We start from the raw sequence: 25,487 nt of genomic DNA on the forward strand, positions 1-25,487 counted from the left end.
CTACCAGATTCATAGTAAGGGTTAAATGGTTTCAGGAAGCGCTGAAGTCAAACATTCCATACCTATCCCTGTTGAAGCTTTCCAAACTTTGCTAAGCTAGTCATCAGCACCCCAGGCTGGTCCATGTGGGAGGGGGCATATTCAAAACATTTCTAGCTTGCCTGGGAAGCCTGTACAAGCCTGGCTTTCTGTTTCCTCAGAGTAACTCCATGCTATGATGAGGCATCAGGAAAGGATTCTAGTAGACTAGGGAGTAGTCTATGTCTAGGAATTCTCCTGGTGATTTGGGATAAGGAACCCTTTGAGTGTCTTCAGTTCCTATAATAACAGAGAGATAGAGAGAGAGGTGGCAGCTGTAATGTAAGAGAAAGAACACAGACTTTAGAAGACATGGGGTTCAAATCCCTCTTCTGATGCTTACCAACTTTGTGGTATCAGAGAATTTATTTAACTTCTCTAACTGTATGTCCTCATAGGTAAAATGGGGATACTGCAGTACTAGATTTGAGGCCAAAGGTCTTAGGTTCACAGCCCAGCTTGGCTATTCACTACTACTTATGTGTGACCTTGGACAGGTTACTTCTGATTTCTCAGTTTTCTCATCTGTGAAGGAATGGGGTAGATTACATGCCCTATGATACCTTCCAACCCTAAATCTGCATCACTGTGATTCTACCTGACAGGGTCAGTATGAAGAAAATTCTTCATAAATCACTATGTAAAGACTAATTGTTATCTTAGAAAATACAAGTATCTGCATTATCTATTGTCTTCTATCTTTTTTTTTTTTAATTTTATTTATTTTATTCTGAACTTAAAAAAATAAAACAAGCATTTCCATAACATAGTAGAATAGAAAAAATATTATAAAAGAAGCTATAAATTGATTATATCCAACTTGCAATTCCTTTTAAATATATAATGAAGTTATTGTGTAACTTTCTTTTTTCTCTCTCTCTAAAAGAGGAAATAGCAGAATCAGAACTATTGTAATACTTTTTACCAAAGAGTTGGAAGAGAGTCCCAACTTTGAGGCTACTTCAGCCATTCCTTCTTATTTGAATCACCCAGAAAATAGAATGAGATTCTGTCCATTTTGAGACTCTGTGCATGCTGAATTTGGATGGGTAGGCTCAAATCTTGGTTCGCCTTCTACCTTAACTATGTGATCTTGGGTGTTACACTTCTTCACCCTGGTCTTCAGTCTTGTCCTCGGTAAAACAAGAGGATTTTACTGTACGTTTTGGAAACCCTTCACTTTGTAAGACGCAGCAGGGCACAACATGAAAAGCCTTTTTCTGGGATCTGGGATTTCAGAGTCCTTCTCCCTTCTCTCCCTTGGACTGATCATATGCTTTTGAGGAAGTCCCTTTACTGTTATAGATTCCAGTTTCTTTCTATATATAAAACGAAGGTGTCGTTGGCCTAGATGACTTTCCAGTCCCTTAATTCTTTAGTCTGAAGAAACCCCATTGCTAGCAGCTAGGTGTAAACCTAAAGTCAGAAAGACCTGAGTTCAAATGTAGCCTCAGACATTCAATAGCTGTGTAACCCCTGGGAACTCACTTACTTGCTGTCTGTCTTGGTTTTCTCAGCTATAAAATGAGTCTAAGAGCCCTTACTTCATAAGGTTACTGTAAGGATCAAGTGAAGTAACACTGGTAAAGTGCTCTGCAGAGTATGTGGCACATAGTAGGCATTTAACAAATGCTTGTTACCCTCCCCCTTTCTGAACTTGAGCAGAAGGGCCTGAAATATGGAGGGGAAAGTGGTCCGATTTTTTTCTTGTTTTGCTTTTAGTTGTTGGCAAGCTGTGGGTGTTTTTGAAAGCTCTTCAGGGATACATGGGGCATCACCTCCCTTTATGGTCAGTGTCTCCATGGTCAGGGACTTAGGTTAATTTGAGTTGATTTTGAAAATTTTATCGGTGTCTTTTGTTTTACTCTGTTTATTTCCTTATACACTAACAAGCAAAACCAGTAGATGCTACAACAATCCTGTCCAACAGCATAGGCCACGTCCTACACTCATGGTTCTTATTTCTGTACAAAGGGAAGAAGTCAGTCTCATTCCTTTCAAAAAATCCACTTTATATCTTACCAGCCTCTCTCAAAGCAAGTGCACTTTGATTCTCTGGTTTACCCTCTTTAGAGACATATAGAAGTTTGTGGACCCCATATAGTATAGATGCTAATACTTCAATAATCGGAGGACCAGGAATTTTGTCAATATGCCTATCCCCTGCCCCAAGTGCAAATCACAACCCCTCTGTTGAGGGGCAGCCGGGTGGCACAGTAGACAGAGCCCTGGGCCTGCAGTCAGAAAGATCTGAGTACAAATCTGGCCTTATATACTTATTGTGTGGCCCTGGTCAAGTCACTTAATCTCTGTCTGCCTCAGTTTCTCAGCTGTAAAATGGGCTTAATGATAACACCTACCTCCTGGAGTTGTTGTGAGTAACAAATGAGATGTATTTATAAAATGCTTAGCATAGTACCTGGCATATATTAGGCACTTAAATACTTGTGCCCTTTTTCTTCCCTTCTGTGACTTAATAGATAGACTTTAAGAGTGACTGAAAAACTCCTCACCCTATGCCAAGATGGTGACAGGACGTGGGTCCTTGGATACACACACACACACACACACACACACACACACACACACACGTGTGTGTGTGTGTGTTTGTGTGTATGTAAGTATATATATATGTAGTATACATATATATATACACACATACATACATACACAATACATATATATGCACAGAATTCTAAGGAAAAATGTATTTTTAAATAATTACTAAGTCACTCTTGACCTTCTCATACAAACTAGATTAACTCTTTTACCCATCCTCACAGGATCTATTTTCTGTCCTTTGAATTGCTGCTGTTCCTTCATTCTGTACTCTCTCCAGTTTCTTTTTAAAAATGCAGAGATCAAAACTGGACAGAGTTCTCTAATAAGGGTCTGAAAAACAAGGGAAGATTACCTCCTCGATTTGTCTTTATCCAATGTGAGCAGTCATGTGGCACTTTACATGCATTAGAAATTATTCCTCAGCTGATGTACATAGTATCCAATAGTTTCCCCCCTGCTTGGCTCTTGACCCTTGTTTCAAGTACTGTGTGACTAATCTCTCTCTTCAGAGGGTAACTGTGTCCAGAGCTTCACTTTAGAGTGCTGCTTTTCAAATAAGATGAGGTGTCTTTCTTCCCAAAACCTTTATAAAAAAGAAACAAAGTGAAAAGCACAATCAGAGAAGGAAGAGGGAACCAAAAAAAAAATGAAAGAAAAGACATTAGAAGAAGTATAAAATAGGAAGGAGAGGAAAAATGAACCAAAAAAAGATTGATATATGTAGATAAGATAGATACATATATAAATAATATATATATATATATATATATATATATATATATATATATATATATATATATATATATATATATTGTACACACACACACATACATACATACATATATATGTTTGGATAGAAGAAGTCTAAGGGTGACATAAAGATAAATTTACATGGATCTAAATCTGTAGACATATATCCTATGTCTACGTAGATGTCTATGTAGATAGATGTAGATATCTATCTATAGTTATCTTCTAAATGTCTATATAAATATATTTGTATATATCTATATAGATATATCTAGGTGGACATATATCCACATCTATCTCTATATCTCTTTCATCTATATCTACATTTATATATAATATATTATATATATATATATTTCAATACCTATTTAGCTATATCTGCTTCTCTGTATTCTATATATCAACATCTATGTCTACATTATATAGTTCTCTCTCTCTCTCTGTGTCTCTGTCTCTCCCTCTCTGTTCTCTCTCCATCTCTGTCTCTGTCTCTCTCTCTCTCTCTGTCTCATTTTATATAAGCCTAGACCTTTGAGTTCAGTGATATGGGAAGCTCCCAGAAAAGAAATTGACTCCGTTGGTGCAGACTATACCACCGTTACTAGCAGTCCGCAAAGATTTATCAAACACCCACTATCTATGAGGCTAGAACACTGTAGAAACAAATGTAAAAATGAAGCAATCACTAGTCTCAAGGAGCTTACACTCTATCTGGAGAAAACACAAATAAATAGAAAGAGAATAAATAAGAAGGAAGATCACTAGCAGTGATGTTTGAGAAAAGCTTTATGCCTTGAAGGACAAGAGGAATCTGCTGAGGCAAATTACTATAGAGCTTGAGCTCAGGTCTTCCTGGCTTCCAGCACAGTACTTTATCTAATATACCATGTTTCCCATCAGCAGGAGAATATAGGCAAGAAGGAAAGGAAAATGGCATCCCACATAGTACCCTGTTTTGTTTGCTGTATTTATTCAGGCTATGAAAATAATACACACCTTCAGAGCATCAAAGACCTTTAGAATCTTAGATTTGAAAAGGACCTCCAAGGTAAATTTGTCCAACCTCCCATATGATTAAGGAATCCTGTACCATCCCTGACAGGTGGTCACCCAGCCTCAGCTTAAGTATATCCAGTGACAAAGAGTCACTACTTCACAAGGAAAATCACCCCATTAGTTAGAAAAGTCATATTTCTATGGAGTCCTATCTGCCTCTTTATAGTTTCTACCAACTTCTTCTAGTTCTTCCCTTTGAAGATGTGTAGAATAAGTCTCATCCCTTTTCTACATGTAGTAGCCCTTCAGCTAATACATTGTCACTAAGTTTTCTTCCATTCTTCAAGTTCAGTTTTCTGAGTTATTTCAACTGTTCTGCCTATGGCTAACATAATATATCAGGCTCTGTGCATTCCTGATTGTCCCTATCTGCACACACTGTGATCCAGCCTCTACTCTAACCCCTCCCCTCAACAAAAATCTGATGCTAAGAATGAACCTGACTTCAGATATGGCCTAACTAGGGTGAATACAGATAGACAAGAACCTCTGTTTTCCCAGATATTCTGTATCTGCTAAGGTAGCTCATAGTTATTCTCAGCCTTGGCCATCAAAGTGAGAAAATTCCCATGAACTGGAAAATCAAGGCAGTGAAATATGCATGTCTCCTTATAGTAAATTTATAATTTGTAAGATTTCCTTATTGACTGATATTGATAGATTCTGAATTGTAAGATGCAAATGTCTATGACACAAGCTATAGTGTGATTAGGGACAAAGGAGAGATAGAAAGGCCTAAAATAAAGCAGGAAGAGGGAGAGATGAATTTCAGCCTGGGGATCAGGGAAGGCTTTCTTGGGAAGATGGATGTCAAGGGAAAAGAAGGGTTTCAGCAGGCAGAGAAGAGGAGGCATGTACTTAGAACATGGAAGTAGGGGAGGCTAGGACAAAATCTGGGAAGAGGTAATAGACCAATTGACAGAAACTAGATTGCATAAAGATGAGTAGCATGAATTAAATCTGAAAAGGTAGGTTGGAGTCAGGCTAAAAGAAATAGATTTTATTCTGTCGGCCCTAGGGAGCCACTGAAGTGGTAGGATTGAAGATTAGCAAGGAAGATAAAATGACAAGGGTTTCCTTAGGGTAAGGCATTGAGTTTGGTTTTTTTTAATCATCAATTAGGCAGCTAGGTGGTACAGTGGATAGAACACTGACCCTGGAGTCAGGAGGACCTGAGTTCAAATGCGGCCTCAGACACATAACACTAATTAGCTTTATGACTCTGGGCAAGTCACTTAACCCCAATTGCCCTCACCAAAAAAATAAAATAAAATAAAATAAATCATTGATTATAGGGCAGAGCCTTAACAAGGAATTCTTGAGCTCAGGGTGAATTGGGATATATTCAGTATTGGGTAAGGAAGCATAAAGTTCATCCCCAAGGATCACCTGCCATCCAGGTACAAATACACTGGTGGAAAAGATAGCTCATCCTTGAGAAGAAATGGTCTGTGTTCCTTACCCAGCCACCAGTCACTAATCTCCTGTAGGAGGCAGAGGAAGTGGTTCAAAGCAGAAAGGATGTCTAGTGCAGGTGGGTGTAAGGAGTTATGAGAGAGGCACAATAATGATAGGTCTTTGTCATTCCAAGAATAGATGAGGGAATACATTATGAAGAGAAAAATGACTGAAAATGACTGAACAAAACTGATTTCATTTATTTAAAAATATTGTTCTGAGAAATTTTCCATTGGTTTTAGCAGACTGACTATCAAATACAGTCCTAATACAATAATGTATTACAATAAATGATTAAGAAAACATTCTCTATCACTTTAAAAGTTTGCAAAGCATATTGCACAGAGCATGTAAGTTACTAGAGTTATAGTAGCTTAAAATGACACCAAAGTTTTTGGAATGAGCTGTATTAACTCATCCTAAGAAGTAGCTACGATACACATTATTATCCTCATTTTGTTGTTCAGTTGTCTCAGTCATGTCTGACTCTTCATGACCCCATTTGGGCTTTTCTTGGCAAAGATAGTGGAATAGTTTGCTATTTCCTTCTCCACCTTATTTTACAGATAAGGAAAATGAAGCAAACAGAGTTAAGTGACTTGCCCAGGGTCACACAGCTTGTAAGTGCTTGAGGCCAGATTTGAACTCAGGAAGATAAGTCTTCCCGACTTCAGGTCTGGGGCTCTATGCACTGTGCTATTTAGCTGCCCATCCTCATTCTGCCAATGAGGAAACTGAGACTCAGAGAGAACTTGGCTAAATTTACATACCTAATGTGCATCAGATGTGAGATTTGAATTCAAGTCTTCCAAATTCCACATCCAATGCTCTATCCTCTAGGTAATAATGCAATTCTAAGGATAATTGTTTTTGGTTTTGGGGGGTTTTTTTGTTATTTTAGAGAGGGGAATTGCTGAGTTTGGAATCTTGGAAGGGGAGCAATTTCCAGAAATAGTGAGATTTGAGGTGTCACCACAGTAGAATAGAGACAGAAGTCTTAAAAGTTTTAGAAACTAATGAACTAACAATTCAGGGTGTTAGAAGCCCATGCCAAGATAATGACATGGGTTGGGGTGGGGAAGAAGTCTGAGCAAGAAATAATGAGGGCATGAACTATAATGGTCACATTGAACTAGAAGGAAGAGAGTGGATTCATGGTAAATTCTTCCCTCTGCCACTTATTAGCTATGTGACCTCAGGCAGATCACTTAATAACTCTGTAAACTGAGCAGGTTAAACTAAATGAACCCAAACATCCTGTAGACCTTTAAATCCCTGATCCCTGGTCTATAAATGTAAGAGGAATGTTAGCATCAGAGTTGACAGGAAGGGAAAGAGAATGGGAGAAGTCATATATGATAGCTGGTTTTCAAGCCCAGGGACTAGAAAGACAGATGCTATTTACATAGAGAAAGCATACTAGAGTGAGGGATTAGATTTGGGGAGAGGGTTGAAATAGGAGAAAGGATAAATTTGGCTTATAGAAACATAACAGTTGGGAAAAAATGTTGGTTTTGCTTTTTTTTTCTATTTCACATTAATATTTAAAGGGATTTATGTGAGCAAAAGGTAAACAATATCTATGTCTAGGATCAACAGAGGAAAAAGGAAGAGTTGACCTGGCCAAGCAATTCCCTAAGCTGTCAGTCTGTGCAACTGCTGGAAGAAAGGAAAGGGCAATAGGAGACTAGGGGCCCATCAAGCCCATTGAGTAGCCAGTCTTGTTTATAGAATTAGCCTCTTAAGGTGCCACCTCTGTGTTTCAGAATAAGACTTTGAGGTTTTGCAATTTTGCCTTTCACTACTTCAGACAAATTGGACAAGAGCCCATTCATTACATTTGCTTGGATTGTAAGCTCCTTGAAGACAGAGGCTGGTGCTTAGACCCTGATGCTCATGACGTGTTTATTAAACACTTGCTGAACTGGTGAGAATTTTCAGCAGAAAACTGGAAATGATTGCCACTTCTTCTCCCCCACCCCCCCACTGCAGGCCTGCACAGGTCAAATACACAGGTACAGCCTTCTGTGCTTCGCTTACCCAAAGAGCATCTAATGACTATAGCTAACAATGATGTTGAATTTTCAGAGCACTTTGCAAGACAGCTGCTAATTAATGATTCCCCAAAGTTCCCTGGTGGATATGTTATTAATAGAGCTGCTCAACAACTCCTTTGCATTTTTCCATTTACAAAGTACTTAAGAGTCCAAGATTTGTTCTGGCAGGGGTATGACCACCTGTATCATTCCCCCTGTGAAGCCTGGGGTGTAGCCTCCATTGATTCCCTGAGTCATGCTGGGCAATGGGGCATTTCATGAAACTCTCATCTCCACATTTTGTCTTCTGTCAGTTCCTGCCATGGGCTTTTAAGAACAGCCAGCTAATGATGATTATTATGTCTGAGGCACTTTCTTAAATGTATCATTGTCTCCAGAGATTAAAGTCTGAAAACAACAAATTAATCAATTTCACCACTGCCCCCTCTCTTTTTGATTTTTAGTGGTTTTCACTTGGCAGGCATATAAAAGAAGTTTTATTCATCTTGATAACTGTATTTAAAAAGATAGCTTAAAGATACAGCAGTCTTCCAACAGACCCAATACCTTGATTTTCTGAGCCGTTTGGCCAAATAGATGAAATGCTGGACATGGAGTCAATAAGATCTAGGTTCAAATCCTGCTTTGAACACATTAGCTATATGAGCCAGGACAAATCTGAGCCTCAGTTTCCTAATCAGTAAAATGGGCACAGATTATTGTGAAGATCAAATGAGATATTATCTATAAGGTACTTAGCCAAGTACAGATAGCAGATTAATAAATGTTTTACTCTCTCTTCTCCCACCCCCTGCCACAATTGTGTCATCATGTTCAGTATTACCAGCAAAATGGATAGAGAAAACTATTTAGCAAGGCATTAATTCTTTCAAGGGGATGTTTTTTGATGGCCCCAGGTGCATTCATTTTGGCTTAATCCTAACCATGAATTATTTTTCATATTCTCCAGAATAAGATTTTTCTTTTTTTGTTGTTGTTTGTTTGGTACAGCCCCATGGTTATATCAATATAAGGAAATCTCAGTGTGGAAACTCCCCTAACTCATGCTGATTGGCAGCTCATCTGTAACTTATAGTCTTAGAGAGCTGCCTGGGTGTCTAAGAGTGGAAGTGACTCATGCAGGGTCACACAGCTGGTATGTATCAGAAGCACAGCTTGAACCCTTGTCTTACTTGTTCCAAGACCAGTCCTGTATCAACATCCCCATGCTGCCTCTCAGAAGAAGGTTACCTCTGTCCCTCTTCTCCATTAGCCCTTATACCAATAGACCTCCATACCAGTCCTGCCATAGGATGGTAAAGGTTTCTCCCTAAAAAGCAAATGGAAGTTTTTTTAATATATTAACACTTATCTCCATTCAGCTTAACTAAAATGTTTATTTAGTGTCTGTTACATACAAAGCACTGTGGTGGATGTTAGGTGTACAAAGACAAATTCCAAATAGTCTCTGACCCCAAGGAGCTTACATTCTAATGGAGAGATGAAGAAAGACTTCCTCATAGATTGTTGTGAGGATCAAATGAGATATTATAGGGGATCCATGGGATCATGAAATGTTTTTTAAAAGATATTTTAATATCTGCATTTCAATATAATTGATTCCTTAAATATTCTTAGATATTTTTACTTCCATTTAAAGACATTATCCTGAGAAGGAAGAGGGCCACAGGTTTCTTCAGGGGAAGTAAAGTGATCTTTCATCTTTTTAGAGATGGCAATAAATTCCAAGTAATTATAAAGAAGGCCTAAGGTAGAAGGGACTGACTGACCATTGGGCAGTGTCATGAAAATAGAAAGCTATACATTGACTCGCTGCTTTAAAATGATTCATTCTCACAGAAACCAGAGTTTAAGACAGTGTTTTTATACTACTACAATATCCAGATGAAGTGTGTGTGAGTGTGTGTATGTGTGTGTGTGTGTGTGTGTGTGTGTTTCGGGGGTGTGTGAAGGGATGGGGGGGCAGGAATCAGTCATCCAGATAGATTGTTTGAAATAAAATTTCAGTGTCTACTTACTTTTATTCACAGAAACACTGATTGGGTGTGGGAGGTGAGAGAGAGGGGAAAGAGCTCAGACAGGTTACTCTCTTTCTAGATAAGCCAGGTAATCTAGATATTGTAATTCCCTGGATGGGAAAGCCTAGGCTGACAGAGATTAAGTGACTTGTCCAAGATCACAGAACTATAATTAGGGAGAATCAGGTTGTCTCACTCTGGTTCCAGTGTTTTTCCATTATGCCAGGCTGCCCATCGATAACAACTAAACATGAATGGAGCTAACTGAGAAACAATGTCCTGGTTACCAGCAGTACAGGTGTGTGTATGTGTGTGTATATACATATATACATACATTATATACATATGTACATATATACATGTATATATTTGTATATGTGTGGATACATTTACATATATATGTACCACCAGTAAGTAGTGTAGGATACTCAGCCCTTTTACCTGAGCACCTGCATCATACAACAAGAAGAGGGATAAGAATTCAGATAAAAACAAACCATTAGATCCTCCTACTTTGGAGACTGCAGGTAAACTGACATTTCTTATGATTAGCTTAATTTAACTAAGAACATTCTAAAGGTCAGGAGGACCTGGCAGGTCACCTGTTTTTGGCCTCTGGGATTTTTGTCTTCCCTTGGCTAATAATTTGTTGTTATTTCACGGAAAACCAGAACAGCAGAACAATTGAAATCCAGTAGCTCGGTGTCAATTGAGGAATCTCGTTACTTTGCTCACATGGAAAAGAACTTTCTTTTCTATTTTTGTCTAATATAAGGCATTTCTTCCCCAATAGGGAATGCCACATTACTGCACAAGATATGCATTCAGATATCACCAGAGTAAAGTTGTATGAGATTCTCAATTTTCTCACTTTGAAGTGTTTATTCACATTTATCCTTCTTATCATAAATGATTATAATTCTCTAACCTTCATTGCTCACTGGACTGATTGGCTAATCCATAGAGAGTGTGACTGTGGGATTACTGATTCCCCTCTGGCAGTAGTGAAGCTGTATAACATTTATCAAGGCTGTGTCTATGCTTGTCACCAAGACAGAGAACTTTTATCCTAGTAATTTGCCATTGAACTCATCTGCGTAATTCATCTAAATAGTGACACCATGAGAACACAGTGTGAATTGTTGGTCCTTTCAGAGATGTACTACTGCCATTGAACTGCAGCTTGGTAGAGATTTGTCCATGATAAAACTCTGGCCCATTCTGGGAAAGGTTAATCTTCCCCTGAGTAAAGAAAGGCAAAGTTCCAAGCAAGAGGAGAGTAGAAATCATTTTAAGCATGGGGGGGGGATTGCTGAAGGAGGGGAGGAGGAGAAAGAAAAAGGGGAAACAGTGCTAATATCTAATAATTGAGTTGAATACTATCATAGGATCACACATTCAGTACTAGATAGGACCTTAGAAGCCACCCAGTAGAATTTCGTTTTGCAGTTAAGGAAAATGAGACCCAGGGACATTAAGTGTTGGCCCAAGGTCACACAAATAGAGAACAGAGCTGAGAGAATCGATTCATATGATCAAAGCTCTAGAGACAGAAGGGCACTCAGAATCCATTATAGTCCTACCTTATCTTTGAACAGGTGAGGAAACTTAGTCTCCTGAACAAAGAGTCAGTCCAAAGTGGGTAGATGCTATCAAAGTTTATGGACCCAAAATGGAAAGATTATGTCAGAGTTGACATTTTTTCAAACTCAAGCAGCTTCCCCCATTCTGAGCTCTCTTTATTCTAAGACCTTATATGTCCCACTTCCATGGTGGTAGCTACTTCCTGCTGACTGTGCTGCTCCCACAGGCACAGGTGAAGCTCATCCCAGAGTCAGAGTTGGAATGTGTCTATACTGTTCTACCTGAACAGAAGTGACATCTCCCAGAACTGTGCATGCCTTTGGTACAAAGGACAAACTGATGGGGTTTCCAGAAGGCTCACATATTTGGAGAGACTTATAATTCAGCCTTCTTTGTAGTTATCCAAAAAGGCTGTTTGGCCTTGAAACAAAACTGTGAATTAAGGGGGATATATTTGTTTTCGGTTTTACTCTTGGCAACCACATTCCCTTTCTCTCCCTCTATTCCCCTACAAGATACATGCCAACTGCTTGAATTCTTCCCCTCCCTTATCTCATACACAAGCCTCTAGCTTCTCTTTTCCTCATCTCCCTCCCTCAATTAAATATTACCATTCCAGTATCCCAAGTACTTAGTGATCTGTTGAACACCAGATTAGCTTATGTGATAAACTAATTTGAAGGATGACATTGGTCTCTTTTGGCTCTAAAGTTATCATCTTGTTTGTCCCTGATAATGGCTTATTGTGTAATCATTTTCTAGGGGATAGGAGGAGAGAGGACAGCTATTTTGTTTTACAGCTATGTTTCCCTTGGTTTATCCTTCCTTTCTTTCCTTTTTCTTTTTCTTTTTTTTAGGCTGCCAAGTCATACTTTTATATCTCAGATTTAGGAGATAGAATGGTTCAATCAGTTCACAGTTTTTGAAAAGCTGATATTATTGGCCTCCTAAACTTGATGCAAGGGCTTGAGCTGTAGGAAGTACTGAGCCCTGAGGAAACTTGCCTAGGGTAAGAAGAGAACAGAGATTTCATTTGAGGCTGAAGACTTTTTCCTTCCTGATTAAAGCCCCTGACTGTAAGTTGGATTGGGGAAGAAGTGCCAGGGATATCCTGGGTATTTATAGTTGTACTGAGTCTGACCTGTGTCCAGATTTTCCACAGTTATACTGTAGGTGCTATCTCTACCTAAGCCAAGTATTCACCTGTTTATCTATTATCTACTTGGTTTCCATTTGGCCTTTTAACAGACACCCAGATGATTTCCAGTCTTCCTACACCTACTATTGGGATCCCTAAGTCATCAGAAGAAGCTCAGATCCTCTTTACCTTGTTAGTTCGCAATGCATTTTTCCTAAAAATTTAGGAGTTGAAGGAACACAGCAATACCCAGAATTTCAGTTGTGTGAAGGAGGTGAACAAATGGTAAATATCATTTAAGGGGTCCATCACTGAAGCCTTTTGATGCCAATGCAGCATATGCAATCTTATAGGGTCTTAAAGACTGTGCCAGTGGAACACAAGTTCTGGCCAGTGTTACCTAGCTGGAAAGGCTGTTTTTACAGACTCAGCCAACAGGCAGTTTTGGAGTTCTGAGGACCAAAGTTCAGAGAAACTATTCACCAGCTTAACCACAGTGATGAATTTGTTGCCTCCAACTACTTACAAAGACCGTTTATTAAGTTGTAGAGGAGCTATGAGTTAGTAGAATGAGAGGAAACCCAGAAAAAAATTATACAACTTTGAGTGAATGAATAAATGAAAAAGTATTAAGTGCCTACTACATAACACTCACTGTGCTAGGTGTTCAGGTATCAAATACAAAAGTGAGGCAATTCTTCCTGCTCTCAAGGAGCTTGTACTCTAATTCTAGGATTCAACATACAGGGAAATAGTGGTCAGGGAAGAGTTTTTAATCTGAGAAGCAAAAAGAAAGGTGAGTGGAACCATAGACTCATCTATTTTAGTGCTCTTTCCAAAAGCAATGATAGTATTGATGTGATGGGAAGAAGAATGTGCCCAGTAGCTGGATAGAAGGCGAAGTGCCATGGTTGGATTAATGTGACTCATAATGTTGAGCTAGCCAGAGGTAGCGGGTTAGGTACATTTTTACTCACTCAGCAGTCAGATCAGCACAGTCCAAGGTCAGGGTTCCATAGCTGAATGAATTATCTCTCCCAAATGGGAAAGAAACTGTGTAATGATATGGAATTGGAAGATGCAGTGCTCTTCATGGGAAACAGCAAGTGGCCAAGTTTGACTGGCTCATAGAGCGTATGATGGGAAGAGTAATGCTTTATTACAACTAACCCAAGTCTGAAATAAGTCCAGAAAAGTAGTCTGAAAGATAATAGTGTAAAGAGCACTGACTTAGGAGCTGGGGACTTGGCTTCATCTCTTGTCTCTGTCACTTAAATGGAATAAGCAAGTCACTTAACATCTCTGGCCTTCATTGTAAAATGAATTTAAAATGAGTTTCCTCATCGGCAAGATGAGGGTGTTATACTTGATGGACTCTTAAGGTCGCTTCTACCACTAAGTCTATGATCCTATGAAAATTATTTGTGAAAGGCTTTAAATGTCAGAAAGAAAAGTTCATATTCATTGAAGCTTCTTGAGCAGAGAATGACTTAGTTAGATTTGTGCTTTAAGAAAATTATTTCAGATTTCCATGTGGTCAGTTTGAATTAACCATGGCAAAGGATTGCCAAAATGTGATCATTAGTATTGTTGAAAGTACTGTATTTGTTTTGTTTTGTTTTTTTCCATTTTGCAGCTAGGACGTTCATTCTGTGAATACACCTTTATTTTAATTTTCAATATACCATTAAATTTGCCGCAATCTATAGTGTGTAACACACTACATTAATTAAGCCCCAGGGATACAAAAGTGAAATGAGATGTAGCGTGTGTCTTCAGGGATCTAACAGTCTAATTCCTATTAGGATACGCTGTTAAAGTCATGCTTTAGGAAAAATACCAAAACAAAGATTATGTGAGCAACAGTGTGGACAGATACATTGGGGACAGGAAGATCATAGGAGTATTGGATCATAGATTTAGAGCTGAAAGGGATCCTTGGAGATTGTCAAGTCTTGTTTTTTTATAGATCAAAACTGGAACCCCAGAGAAGGTGAGTGACTTACCCAGAGTCATACAGCTAGTAACTATCTTAGGCAGGATTTGAACCCAACATCTTCCTGACTCTTAGACCAGCACTTTGTCCCCTATACCAAGCTGTCTCTGTGGTCAGAGCATTAATTACAGTAGCCCAATTGATTGGCAATGGGAACCTGAATTAGGATGGTTTCAATGAGAATGGAAAAGAAGCAGATAAAGAGATATTGTGGAGCTAAAATTCTTAGAACTTGACAACTTGTTAGATGTGGGGCTTGGAGCTTGAGAGAGGAGGAGGAATTGGAGATATCTATAAAGTTTTGACCCTGGATGCTTGGGGAACATCGCATGAGCCTTCAACATAAATGGGGAAGTTGGGGCGGGGGGTTAGGGCAGGGTGACAGGGACTGAGGGAGGATGGATTGAATTTGGGTTGCTGTCTTTCAGGAAACAGTGGAACATGTATCCAGAGGCAATAGATAGTTAAAAGCGTGGAACTGGGACTCCGGGAGGAGGTCAGGGATATAGATCAAATATTGGCATTATTTGGGTAGAGGTGTTCATTGAAGCTAAATTCCTCTCTTCTAATGACTCAAGAAGCATATTTTAAACACATTTCACTGTAGCAAAGTTAGATGAACAAGAGGCAACTTGATTTGACCTTTTGTTTGATAAAAAATGAGCCAATGCCGCTTTGTGGACAGCACCAATGGCATTATTGGCTTAATTTTATCCAATCTAATTCAACATACATTTGTTAAACATCTATTATGTACAGATCTTTCACAAAAGTGCCAAAGTATTTTTTGACAAAACATTTGGGTCACTTTGCGCTCATTATATAAAAAGTTGTGGGTTTGCATGAACTAGTGTGAAAATGTGCCATAAACACCCGCTTGCAGATTCTGTATCCCTGCTTTCCTCTATTTCATTGTCTTCTTAAAAAAAGCATTTCCTCATTTATTTTTTCCTTCAAACTAATCCATAAGTTGCTTTTATTCCTAAAGTTGGGCTTATTTATGCTGTGATGAGCTCTTGCTTCTAACCCGCATGTAGAACTTCAGTACACATTAAAATTATCAGGATATTTCTCTCTTCTTCCTTCCTCAAAGAGAGAAAGCACTCCTGGCTTCATGCTGCCTGTCATTCCAGCACTGCAGAAAGTCCAAAGACTGCATTTGGAATTGTTTAGTAGAGAGCCATCCCTGAAATAACTGTCTTGTGTGTTGTCAGAATTCCTAATTGTTGATTTTCTCTGCTGTGTGAATGCTCTACTCTTCTTTTTTCCCTCCATCCCCTAACTTCCCCTGTTTCACAGCAGACAAACCCAGGGAGTACTGAATGAATCGGATGATCCCGAGACAGGCTGTCTAATTGATAACAAGCCAACTTCTCGTCACTTCTATCCCGTCGCCTTGCTGCTTGTCAGCTCACACCTGCTGGTTGTGTGGCTCATTTTAAGTCTTGCTTTACTATTAGCCAAATATCAATAAGTTTCACTTTTCTGTTTCTTTTCTACAAATGGCAACAAACTTTAAATTGAGGAGGGGCGGGGGGATCCTGTGCTATTTCTACATTTTCAGATCCACAGAATTTAAAATACAAATGTTTGAATTGTACAGTGTTGGGTTTTTTGTTTGTTTGTTTTATTTTCTTAAAAATCTAAGAAGTACTATGCATTCAGTGAATTGTTAGCTCTTTTTGTTCCTGGAGAAAATTTTCCCATCGTTTATTAGCCCAAAAGGAAAAAAAAATAGCTAAATTAATGTCTTGTAAATAAGACAAAAAGCAGGATCCCGAAAGCTTGAAGATCCAAGCCTCCTTTTCCTCTTCCAATTAAATGAATTTGAAGAAACGGAAACTGATTTTGCACAACACAGTCAAACTCTGAAACAGGTCCTATTGATGTGGGAGTGGGTAGCATTAATTTTTGTTGTGCTACCTTCATCGTTGTCTTCAGCTGACTGGCCAGACCTTCTGTTTGATTTCCCCTGTTGGTGGGTCATGTCATTTCTTTGCTGCGACTAACCCTCTTCTGTCAAGTAACCCTAAGGAGACAAAACTGAGTTCTGTTTTTGTAATTGAATTTATCTGTTTGTAACTGTTGTTTCTGTTGATTTCTTTTCCTAGATACTTTTCTATTCTTTTTAACAAAGTCTTGCTTGTGTCTTGATGCACCATTTTCGGCATTTGTGACTTTTGTACTGTCTGTGAACAAGCCCCCTCCCTTTATAAAGCAGAGACTTGGATCAGGCCGTTTGGAAAGCCATGTTCACTTTTTTTCATTGCACAGCTTAACATACTGAAATCAAATGGAGATAAAACTTTCCTTTAGAAAATCTATTGGGCCAGACTTAATCAATGCCTTATTCCTAGAACCTGCATCTTTAGGGCTACATAGAGATTTTAATGTGTTTTTAAAAGTCTGAGAAATTAATTTGTGGGAAAAAAAAGATATATAAAAGGCAGATATATTTCTGAAACTAAAGTAAAGGTGTATTGTGGAGTTAATTATATTTAAAAAGTCTATTAAAACTTAAATATATGTTAAGGGCAAAGAATTTAATCATCTCTTTCTGAGGGCAATAATGGTATTGGGCCTGGCCTTGGATTTAATTTTGTAAGATGTATCATCACTTGTGGGGGAAAAACAAAGAAACAAAAAACAAAAATGTAGAGTTGAATCTTTGTTATTTTTACTTGGACTGTTGCTGCAACTCTGCATTGAACAAATAAAAAACATATTTATTTATTCTGTGTTTCATGAAGTTGTGCTTTTTCCCCTTTTACCAGAGAAGGATGCCGCATAGAGAATGTTCTGAAGAATATCAAATGCAGAAAATATGCATTCAACATGCTACAACTGATGGCTTTCCCCAAGTACTACAGACCACCTGAGGGGACATACGGAAAAGCTGACTCATAAGTTCCCCCAAATGTAAACAGGAACACAAATATGTCTCAACTGCATAATATACACTTTTTTTGATCATTAATGGGAGGAGGCATGTGCACAAATCTAGAAATTACTTGAATTAGTTATCAATACAATAAGTTTTAAGGTGAACTGAACTGTTGGCAATTATTCTGGGGATTAAGTGGGGAGGGGGGATGTCTTATATAGAATATTCTATTTCCAGTCCCTAAGTACAAGAACGTCCTGAAGTTCAAGGCATTAGTTTTGACCCACTGTTTAGTATTCATTCAGAAGGCCTCTACCTTGGAAACATGGTACTTAAATGAGAAATTTTCAAAAAAATTTGCTAATTTGAAACAAGAAACTCATTATGTCATCAAAAAATTCCTTAAGAGTCTTACTTCTGGTAAAAGGACTGACTATCTCATCCTGGGGTGCTATGAGACAGACGCTGCCCAAGCCCTCTGAGAAGTCCCTTCAGTCCCAAAGTGGGTGTATACGTATGGCTAATAAAACAGAAAACACTTCCACAGAAATGTTCTCTAGAAGGCAAACACTTGTTTCAAGCACTCCCTGCCACTGCCTGTGCATAGGTCAGAGCGTATGGCCCTCACACAGGAGCTAAGAGAAACAGTAACACTCGAAAGGGACATCTGAAATTGGACTTGGGACAGAGAGCTTCAGAGCAAATAGCAAGAAGAATGCTTTCAGGGGACATGGCCACCCCTCCAGGTCAAATCACCCTCTGTGCTTATGTACAACGAATGGCTACTTGCTAGAGGAGTAGTTAACCAAAAAAAACAAGAACAAAAAAACCCCCCCACAAAAACAAAACAAACAAAAAAACCATCTAGGGTTTGACTACGAAGGAGGAAAAAGGCTCTCCTGTAGCTTTCTTTTTTGCCTTATTTTTGGTGCTTCTTACATGCTAAACTCAGTTGTTTCTCCTTGCTCTTAGATTCTAAGTGATATCATTGACTTTCAACCACCCTGAACTAGTCAGAGCTGTGATAACTCTAAGGGGAGGAGTTAGGTAACCTCTTTGATGTCATGGCCCACTTTGGTAGTCTAGTAAAACCTACATACTTGTTCTTAAAATGATTTTTTTTAATGCACAAAAGAAAATGTATGGGATTATAAAGGAAACAACTATAGTGAGATATAGTGAGTGGTCAAGATATTTTAAAAAACAAGTTCACAGACCCACAGTTAAGAGTTCCTTGGCTTAGAGACAAAGTGGATTTTTTTTTTCAATTGAAACTTCAAGGAAAGTTTAATATAGGTAGCCTGGTGTTACCCAAATGGAAAATTCCCAAGAAACTAAACTCTTCTAGTGTCTTGGATTCAATGAGAGGTGTTAAGTATCAATAAAGTAGCTCTATGGTCTCTTAGAAACCTTGATAGTAGGTTGCTAAGAATCTACTATAAATGTATAAATTATATATATACTGTATAAAATACAGTGTATTTGTATGATAGAGGTAAATACATAGGAATGTGCCTTTTTAGACATGGCTAATGTTTTCTGCAGGATAATATGAAAGTTTTCATTTTCATCTGTACGTCAAAACATTTTTTGGTCTAGTGAAAGCTAACAATTCAAAGGCTCCTACAGATGGAAAGAACTTTAGAGGGTACATTTTATCCAACTTGACATGTTAAAGAACATCTAGTTTAATGTTTTCCAAGTCAAAACTGAGCCCCAGTGAGGTTGAATCAGGTGGCAGAGCTTGGGTTATTGTCCAAGCTCACAGTGTCAAAACTAGGACTAGAGTTTAATCTTCATGACTGAGTCCAGTGCTGGGCCCTGCTCCCCCACCAGCTCATAAAAAAAGTTGGGAAAAGAGCACTGGTTATTTTAAGGGAGAGAGTCATTTCAGTGGACCCTGAGGTCCAAATTCCAGGTTGAAAAAAACAAAATATATATTTATGTAATAACTTTCTTTTATGTGAAGTTGTCCTGTTCCACAGAAATGAATGCTTCATGGCGGGTTAGCCTTTAGAACTTGGCACATCCTAAGGACCTATCAGGTAGAAATATCCAATTAATATATATTAATTATGGACTGCAGGGTAACCAGGTTTGTAAACTTTTCTTGTATCATGGATATTTTTGTCAACCTGGTAAAGCCTACAAACTCCTTCTTTGAATAATTCTTAATTATATAGAAATACAATTATTAAACTTTTTAAAATCAAGTTCATAAACCCCAGATTAAGGACCCTTGTTTCTGGGGGGTTTTCAGCTGAAATACACGTCCTATTTAGGATCATGGAAGACCAACATGTCTAATACTCTATCCTGCCCTATAAATCTGTCTGACTCTTCAGTGAACATGTATTAGCTTTGTAGGCTTTTGAGCCAAGCCATCAGTTCCATTTAATATTTTGGCTTATGAGCTGAAGCATTGTGAAAACATTAGTGCTTCATCCCTCAAGTGGGTTGCCAGGCTGATTGGGTTTAACACCTACTGGGCAGCCTTCCAACAGTAAGCTGTTGGTTTCCATGTCTGTTGATTGAAGCCCCCAGTTTTCCCTGATATTGGATAACTGTGGATGGTGCCAATCCACAGTATTGATGGGAATACCCAAATGGGTGAGATGGCAGTTCCATGGACTTGTTGGAACATCTGTGGCAGCATATCTTTGTATTATGGTATGGTATAAATCCATAGAGATGTTTTGAGTGATAGCTCCTATGCTCATGGATTAAAAAAAAAAAGATAAAATGGGTTGATACAATGGGTACCACATCAGATGCATATAAAAGCTCTAGTTTCTCAATATGTTCTAGCGCCATGCTCAAAGCAGCAAACTGTGGTCCAAAGTTGGAAAGAGCTCCATCTATTGATTACATTATTAATGATCAAATACACTGTCATTTTCCCCTTTTAGAAAGTGAAATGTATGTTTTACATGGGGAGGGGAGAGAAAATCCCTGACTACTTTCTTTTTTGCTCCCCCCACCCCATATTTTCATTGGTGTGAGGAGTTCCCTGGTCTGGAAATTCTCTCCAACAATGCAGATCAATCCAACTGGTAATCTGAAACAGTTGTCTGGGACACTGGGAAGTTTAATGACTTTGCTATGATCACATTATTAATTAATATGCTGAAAGGCAGGTCTTGAACTCTGATCTTCTTGATCACTCTGTCTTCTAAGCCATGCTGTTTGATCTGATAAGCTATGTTTAATACTTTCATAATCTGAAAGGAAGTTTATTTTTCATTAAATTATCTTTTCCTACTTTAATTTCTACATGCTACTTCAATGGTCTCCAACCAGACAGATATCAGTCTCATTATTCTATATAGACTTCAGACTACTGTTACTATAGAATTCTTTTATTTCCCTTATATCATAGGAAAGTTGGATGCCTTTCTACATTTCTCCTCTGACCAAACATGAGCACATTTTTTAAAGTGGAGTTTATCATAAAAATTCACACTTAGTTCCCACAAGGATTTTCTTCCACTGCTGACAAACATTTCAAAACTTATCTCAGGAAGCCATTTTCTCTCTTTTTCTATTCCACAGACATTCTCCACCTTATCCCTATAGGTTTTTTAAGTCAAGGAGGAAATGTCAAGTAAAATATTTTGTTGTGTGTGTGTGTTTTTCAGCTTCTCTTTTAAAGGTATCCCCAAGTAATCCTTTCCTAGTGGGATATTTGTGTGACAGAAATCATAGGATTCTAGAATTGTAGTTTGAGAGCTAGAAGGATAATGAGATCATAAATTAGAGCTCATCTTACAGATATTGAAACTGAGGTAAAAGGACTTGTCAAAGGTCCCACAAGCAGTAAGAAGAAGAATTCAAACCTGGTGCTTCTGACTCCAAATCTGGCATTCTTTCCACCATACCAATGAATGGAATGATCACATAATGCTGTATTTGGCCCATGACGTATCTCTACTCTTACCATACCACAGTTTCCAGAAAATACTGATTCATTCTGCACTGGCTATCTAAAAGGAGCTACAAAAGCTATAATACAGAGCAGGACCTTACTTATGGTCAATGCAAGGACAAAAAAAGAGGTTTGTTTTTGCTTTTTGTTTTTCTGGAAACTCCCCCTTTGAACAGTCAAACATAGCAGTTTGAGCCAGGTGTTAACATTATAACCACATATACAATGCATCTGAATTCATTTGTCCAAACCGTATGCAGGCTTGCTGTCGTTGGCCATATGCCACAACCAAAATAACTATATCGATTTAGTGAAATGTAGTTAAAGCTGTCCTCTGATCAAATCGACAAGAATCACAGAATCTCAGAGTAAGAAGGAAATTCAGTGACCACCAATCTAAAAAGAATCACTACTTTGCACCTACCACATTGTTACTAAGACTTTGATTGAAGATGTCAGGGAAAAGGGAATTCACTTTCCTTTAACTGCCTGCCTCCTTAGGCCAGGTTCATAATGCAGCACTTAATGAATGTATCACCTTCAGCTTCATTTCTATGGGGGTCCTTTCTTCTCTCAAATAAGTCAATCGTTTTGCATAAAATGAAACATTACCAATAAGAGTTACTATACATTAATACATAAAATTAGAATTGTAGGTGAGAAATCAACCTTACGGCTTGATTTTAATGATAAAGAAACTGAAGGCCAGCAAGATGAAGTTATGAATATAGTCTTTCTTCCACAGTTGTTCAGATATTTCCTAGGTTCATTATATATTCAGGGCCATTTTAGGTAGTCATGTCACTTTCCATGGTGTAGTGGATCACATCGTAGTCCTATGAGTCAGGAAGACCTGAGTTCAAATCCAGCCTCAGATGCCCAGTGACCCTGGGCAAGTCGCTTAACCCTGTTTCCTCATCTGTAAAATGGGCTAGAGAAAGAAATGGAAAACCGCTCCAGTATCTTTACCAAGAAAACCCCAAATAGGGTCACGAAGGGTCAGACATGACTAAAGCAACTGAACAACAAGAATGTCCCTGAGCAAATCATTTCACTGCTCTCGGCCTTAGTGTCCTTCATGAAGGGTTTGGATTGAAAGACCTTATAGGTCCCTCATGCTCTAAATCTATGATACTATGAGCCTAGGATCCCAAGCAGTTTCTTTATCATTAAAATCAAAATACTATAAAACAGTACATTATACATGAATGCACACACACATAGAATAGCAAGCCTTTTAAAATTACTTCAAACTCTGCAATTCCTTTCAATGGAACAGGGATTTTTTAAATGTGATTCTTGATCCTGTTTTAATGATTTCCATTAAAAAAATGACTATGGCTAATACTGATGTTTGATTACCCTTAATGATCAAGTCATAGAGAAGATTGAGAACATTCCCCAACTCATCTCTCTCTGATGTCACATAATGGAAGTTTTAGCAACTACAATGAGCATGCTACACATGAACAAGGAAACAGAAGTGAACGGAGACTGTCCCTGCACAGTCTTTGGGAAGTGAATTTTTATGTTCATCTCCTTAGCATTTGCTACAAGTTTGAGGGGGAAAAAAATGATGTATTAGTATGCCCAGCCTCTAAGAAATAGATCAATTGCTGCTCAAACTGTTAGTTTAAGCAAATTAAACTCTGGCAATCTGCTAAATCACGCCAGATGTTGTAGGTGCCTGATTTCCAAGAAGTGCAGGGTCTCATTTGTTTAGCTCAATAGATGTGGTGTCTTTTGTAATCTCTGAAGAAATAAATTAACTTTTATCACTGGGTTTAAAATCTAGTTGGAGAAAAACTGTGATCAGCAGTTACCCAGTGAGGGAAACACATTGAGCACAAGGCATTCCTAATAGCTAGGAGGTTTTAAAAAAAATGACAGACTACAGAAAAGAATGATTTGCTGTGATATGTGTAGTTGCCAGACAGTTCTGAAATGATTTCACATCACTGCGGTACATCCATAACCCAAACAAGCCAGGCATTTTCCATATTGATACTTCTAGGTTTTCTAAAGGGGATTATAAGAGCACAAACTATATGGATTTTGTCTTTTCTTCCTTTGGCAGTTATTAATGGGAGCTTTGTGTCCAATAGGTGATACTAATAAAGACAAAGCCTTATAAAATGGGGGAAATGACATGAATGTTTAGGGTGAATGATGAGAAAACCATTAAAGCAGAGATTTTGGAAGTCTGAGGTTTGTCTTCACACTTGTAGAACATGGCAACCAGTCTTTGAATTTTGTTATCAAGGAAGATACAGATAGGTGTGTAAGGCATTTGCATTCTGAAAAGAATAAGTTGTTTCTGTCAAGGCATATATGCCTATGCTATATTCTATACATAGATATAAGGTACAGGCAAGCATATGGAAAATGTAAAAAATGGTACAAAATAGAACTGTCATATTTCCCTATATAATCACTTTCTCTGAATATGAAAAGAAGAAATGATCCTATGCAGGTTTAGAATTTGATACATAGAAAGAAATAAGAGAGCTATGGTTAAAATTTAGGAATGATAAGCAGAAAAAAAGACAAAAAACAATGAACCAGTAGAAGACATCACTGATCCCTCTCCCTAAATATGAAAAAGAAGAAATGACCCTATAGAAGTTTAGAATTTAATACATAGAAAGAAATGAGAGCTATGGTTATCACTTAAAAACAATAACCAGAAAAAAAAAAACAGAAAGAGCTAGTAGAAGACATCACTGATGGTGGTATGAACTAGTATGGTTAAGACAGATCTGTCTTCAAAGGTCTTGCTATGAGCAAGTTGGGTTTGTTAAGATGGAGGATGCCCTTTTCAGGCCTACAGACTATCAGTTAATCAATCATGGTGCCTTTTGAGCAAAAAAGAAAAGATTCAGTCACTCTGTGAATCTAACTGACTCTCAGAAAATAAGTTTACTGGCAGGATTCATCTATAGTGGTCTCTTATTCATGGCCTTATACAAGTCAGTAGACTAGGAATTAGGGTTTACATCAATTTCTTTAAATTTACTTCACTGCCGATATTAGTCTTGCATTCGTTTTGTAATCCAAAGTGATATTATTATACATTCAGGATGCCATTTTGTAGTACAGTGTAGATACCACTTCACCAGGATCACTTCACTCATCAATGTCCTCTTACCATGACATGTACACAACCTTCTGTACATATGTACTCTGGAATGGATATATTGTTACTTCTTATTTTGCCCTATACCCACTTTTCTGTTTCTTGTGGTACTATGCAAAAGGCTGCTTTGGCCCTTGTTATCCCCTAGGACACAGTATCTATTCCAGTTGAAGTGACAATGTGTATTTCTTCTTTGGAGAATGATGCACAGATACTTACAGCAGCTCCTTTTCATTGATATTTTAGAAACTCATTTTTTTTTTGGTTTTGTTCTGTGTAAGCCATATTCATTGTACACTGTGTGTATATTTTTGTTTAAATAAATGTGATTTTTATTTTTTACGTTTCTGACTTTTTTTCCTCTATTTTCAAATGCACCATTTCTTTCTCCATTTTCATCAAAGTAGCACTGGAGATGTCTCAAATGTCTCGGTGTCGTTTTAAGCTATTAAAGTGTATGGCTAATTAAAGGTATTAAAAGTTTAAACTGCACTAAAATGTTCGAGATGCCCTGTGTATAAAGGTTATCTAACCTAAGAAAATGAGTCATAGCAATGCCTTAAGATGTATAAACAACTTTTCTGCCAGCTGGCAGCTGATTTTAGATTAAAATGGAACATTCTGTATTTAGTAAGAGAATGTTCTTTTATCTTTTTATTTAGTACCCATGAAGAGAGGAGGTATTAAAGATTCAGTTCAATTCCATGCATCTTGGTTAAGTATCTACTCCGTGCTAAGGCTTTCTAGCTACTTAGGCTGCAAAGACAATAATCAAAATCAGTCTCTGCCCCCAAGGTACTTATACAATACTTTAAGAACATGCTTCCATAACCTTGACATTCATT

General features: G+C 38.0%; 1 protein-coding gene across 1 annotated transcript in view; it reads left to right on the plus strand.

Annotated features, from left to right (window-relative positions):
* INPP4B (inositol polyphosphate-4-phosphatase type II B) overlaps positions 1-24,984 on the plus strand; it is a 917,092-nt gene extending 892,108 nt beyond the window's left edge. The window contains 1 exon segment of the mRNA XM_078148459.1: positions 17,472-24,984. Coding sequence (XP_078004585.1) covers positions 17,472-17,604 — 133 coding nt within the window. The 3' untranslated portion in view covers positions 17,605-24,984.
* The last annotated feature ends 503 nt before the right edge of the window (positions 24,985-25,487 follow it).

Source organism: Phascolarctos cinereus, unplaced genomic scaffold (assembly GCF_003287225.1).
Source record: "Phascolarctos cinereus isolate Bilbo 61053 unplaced genomic scaffold, phaCin_HiC Scaffold_9;HRSCAF=440, whole genome shotgun sequence".
NCBI classification, from domain to species: Eukaryota; Metazoa; Chordata; class Mammalia; order Diprotodontia; family Phascolarctidae; genus Phascolarctos; species Phascolarctos cinereus.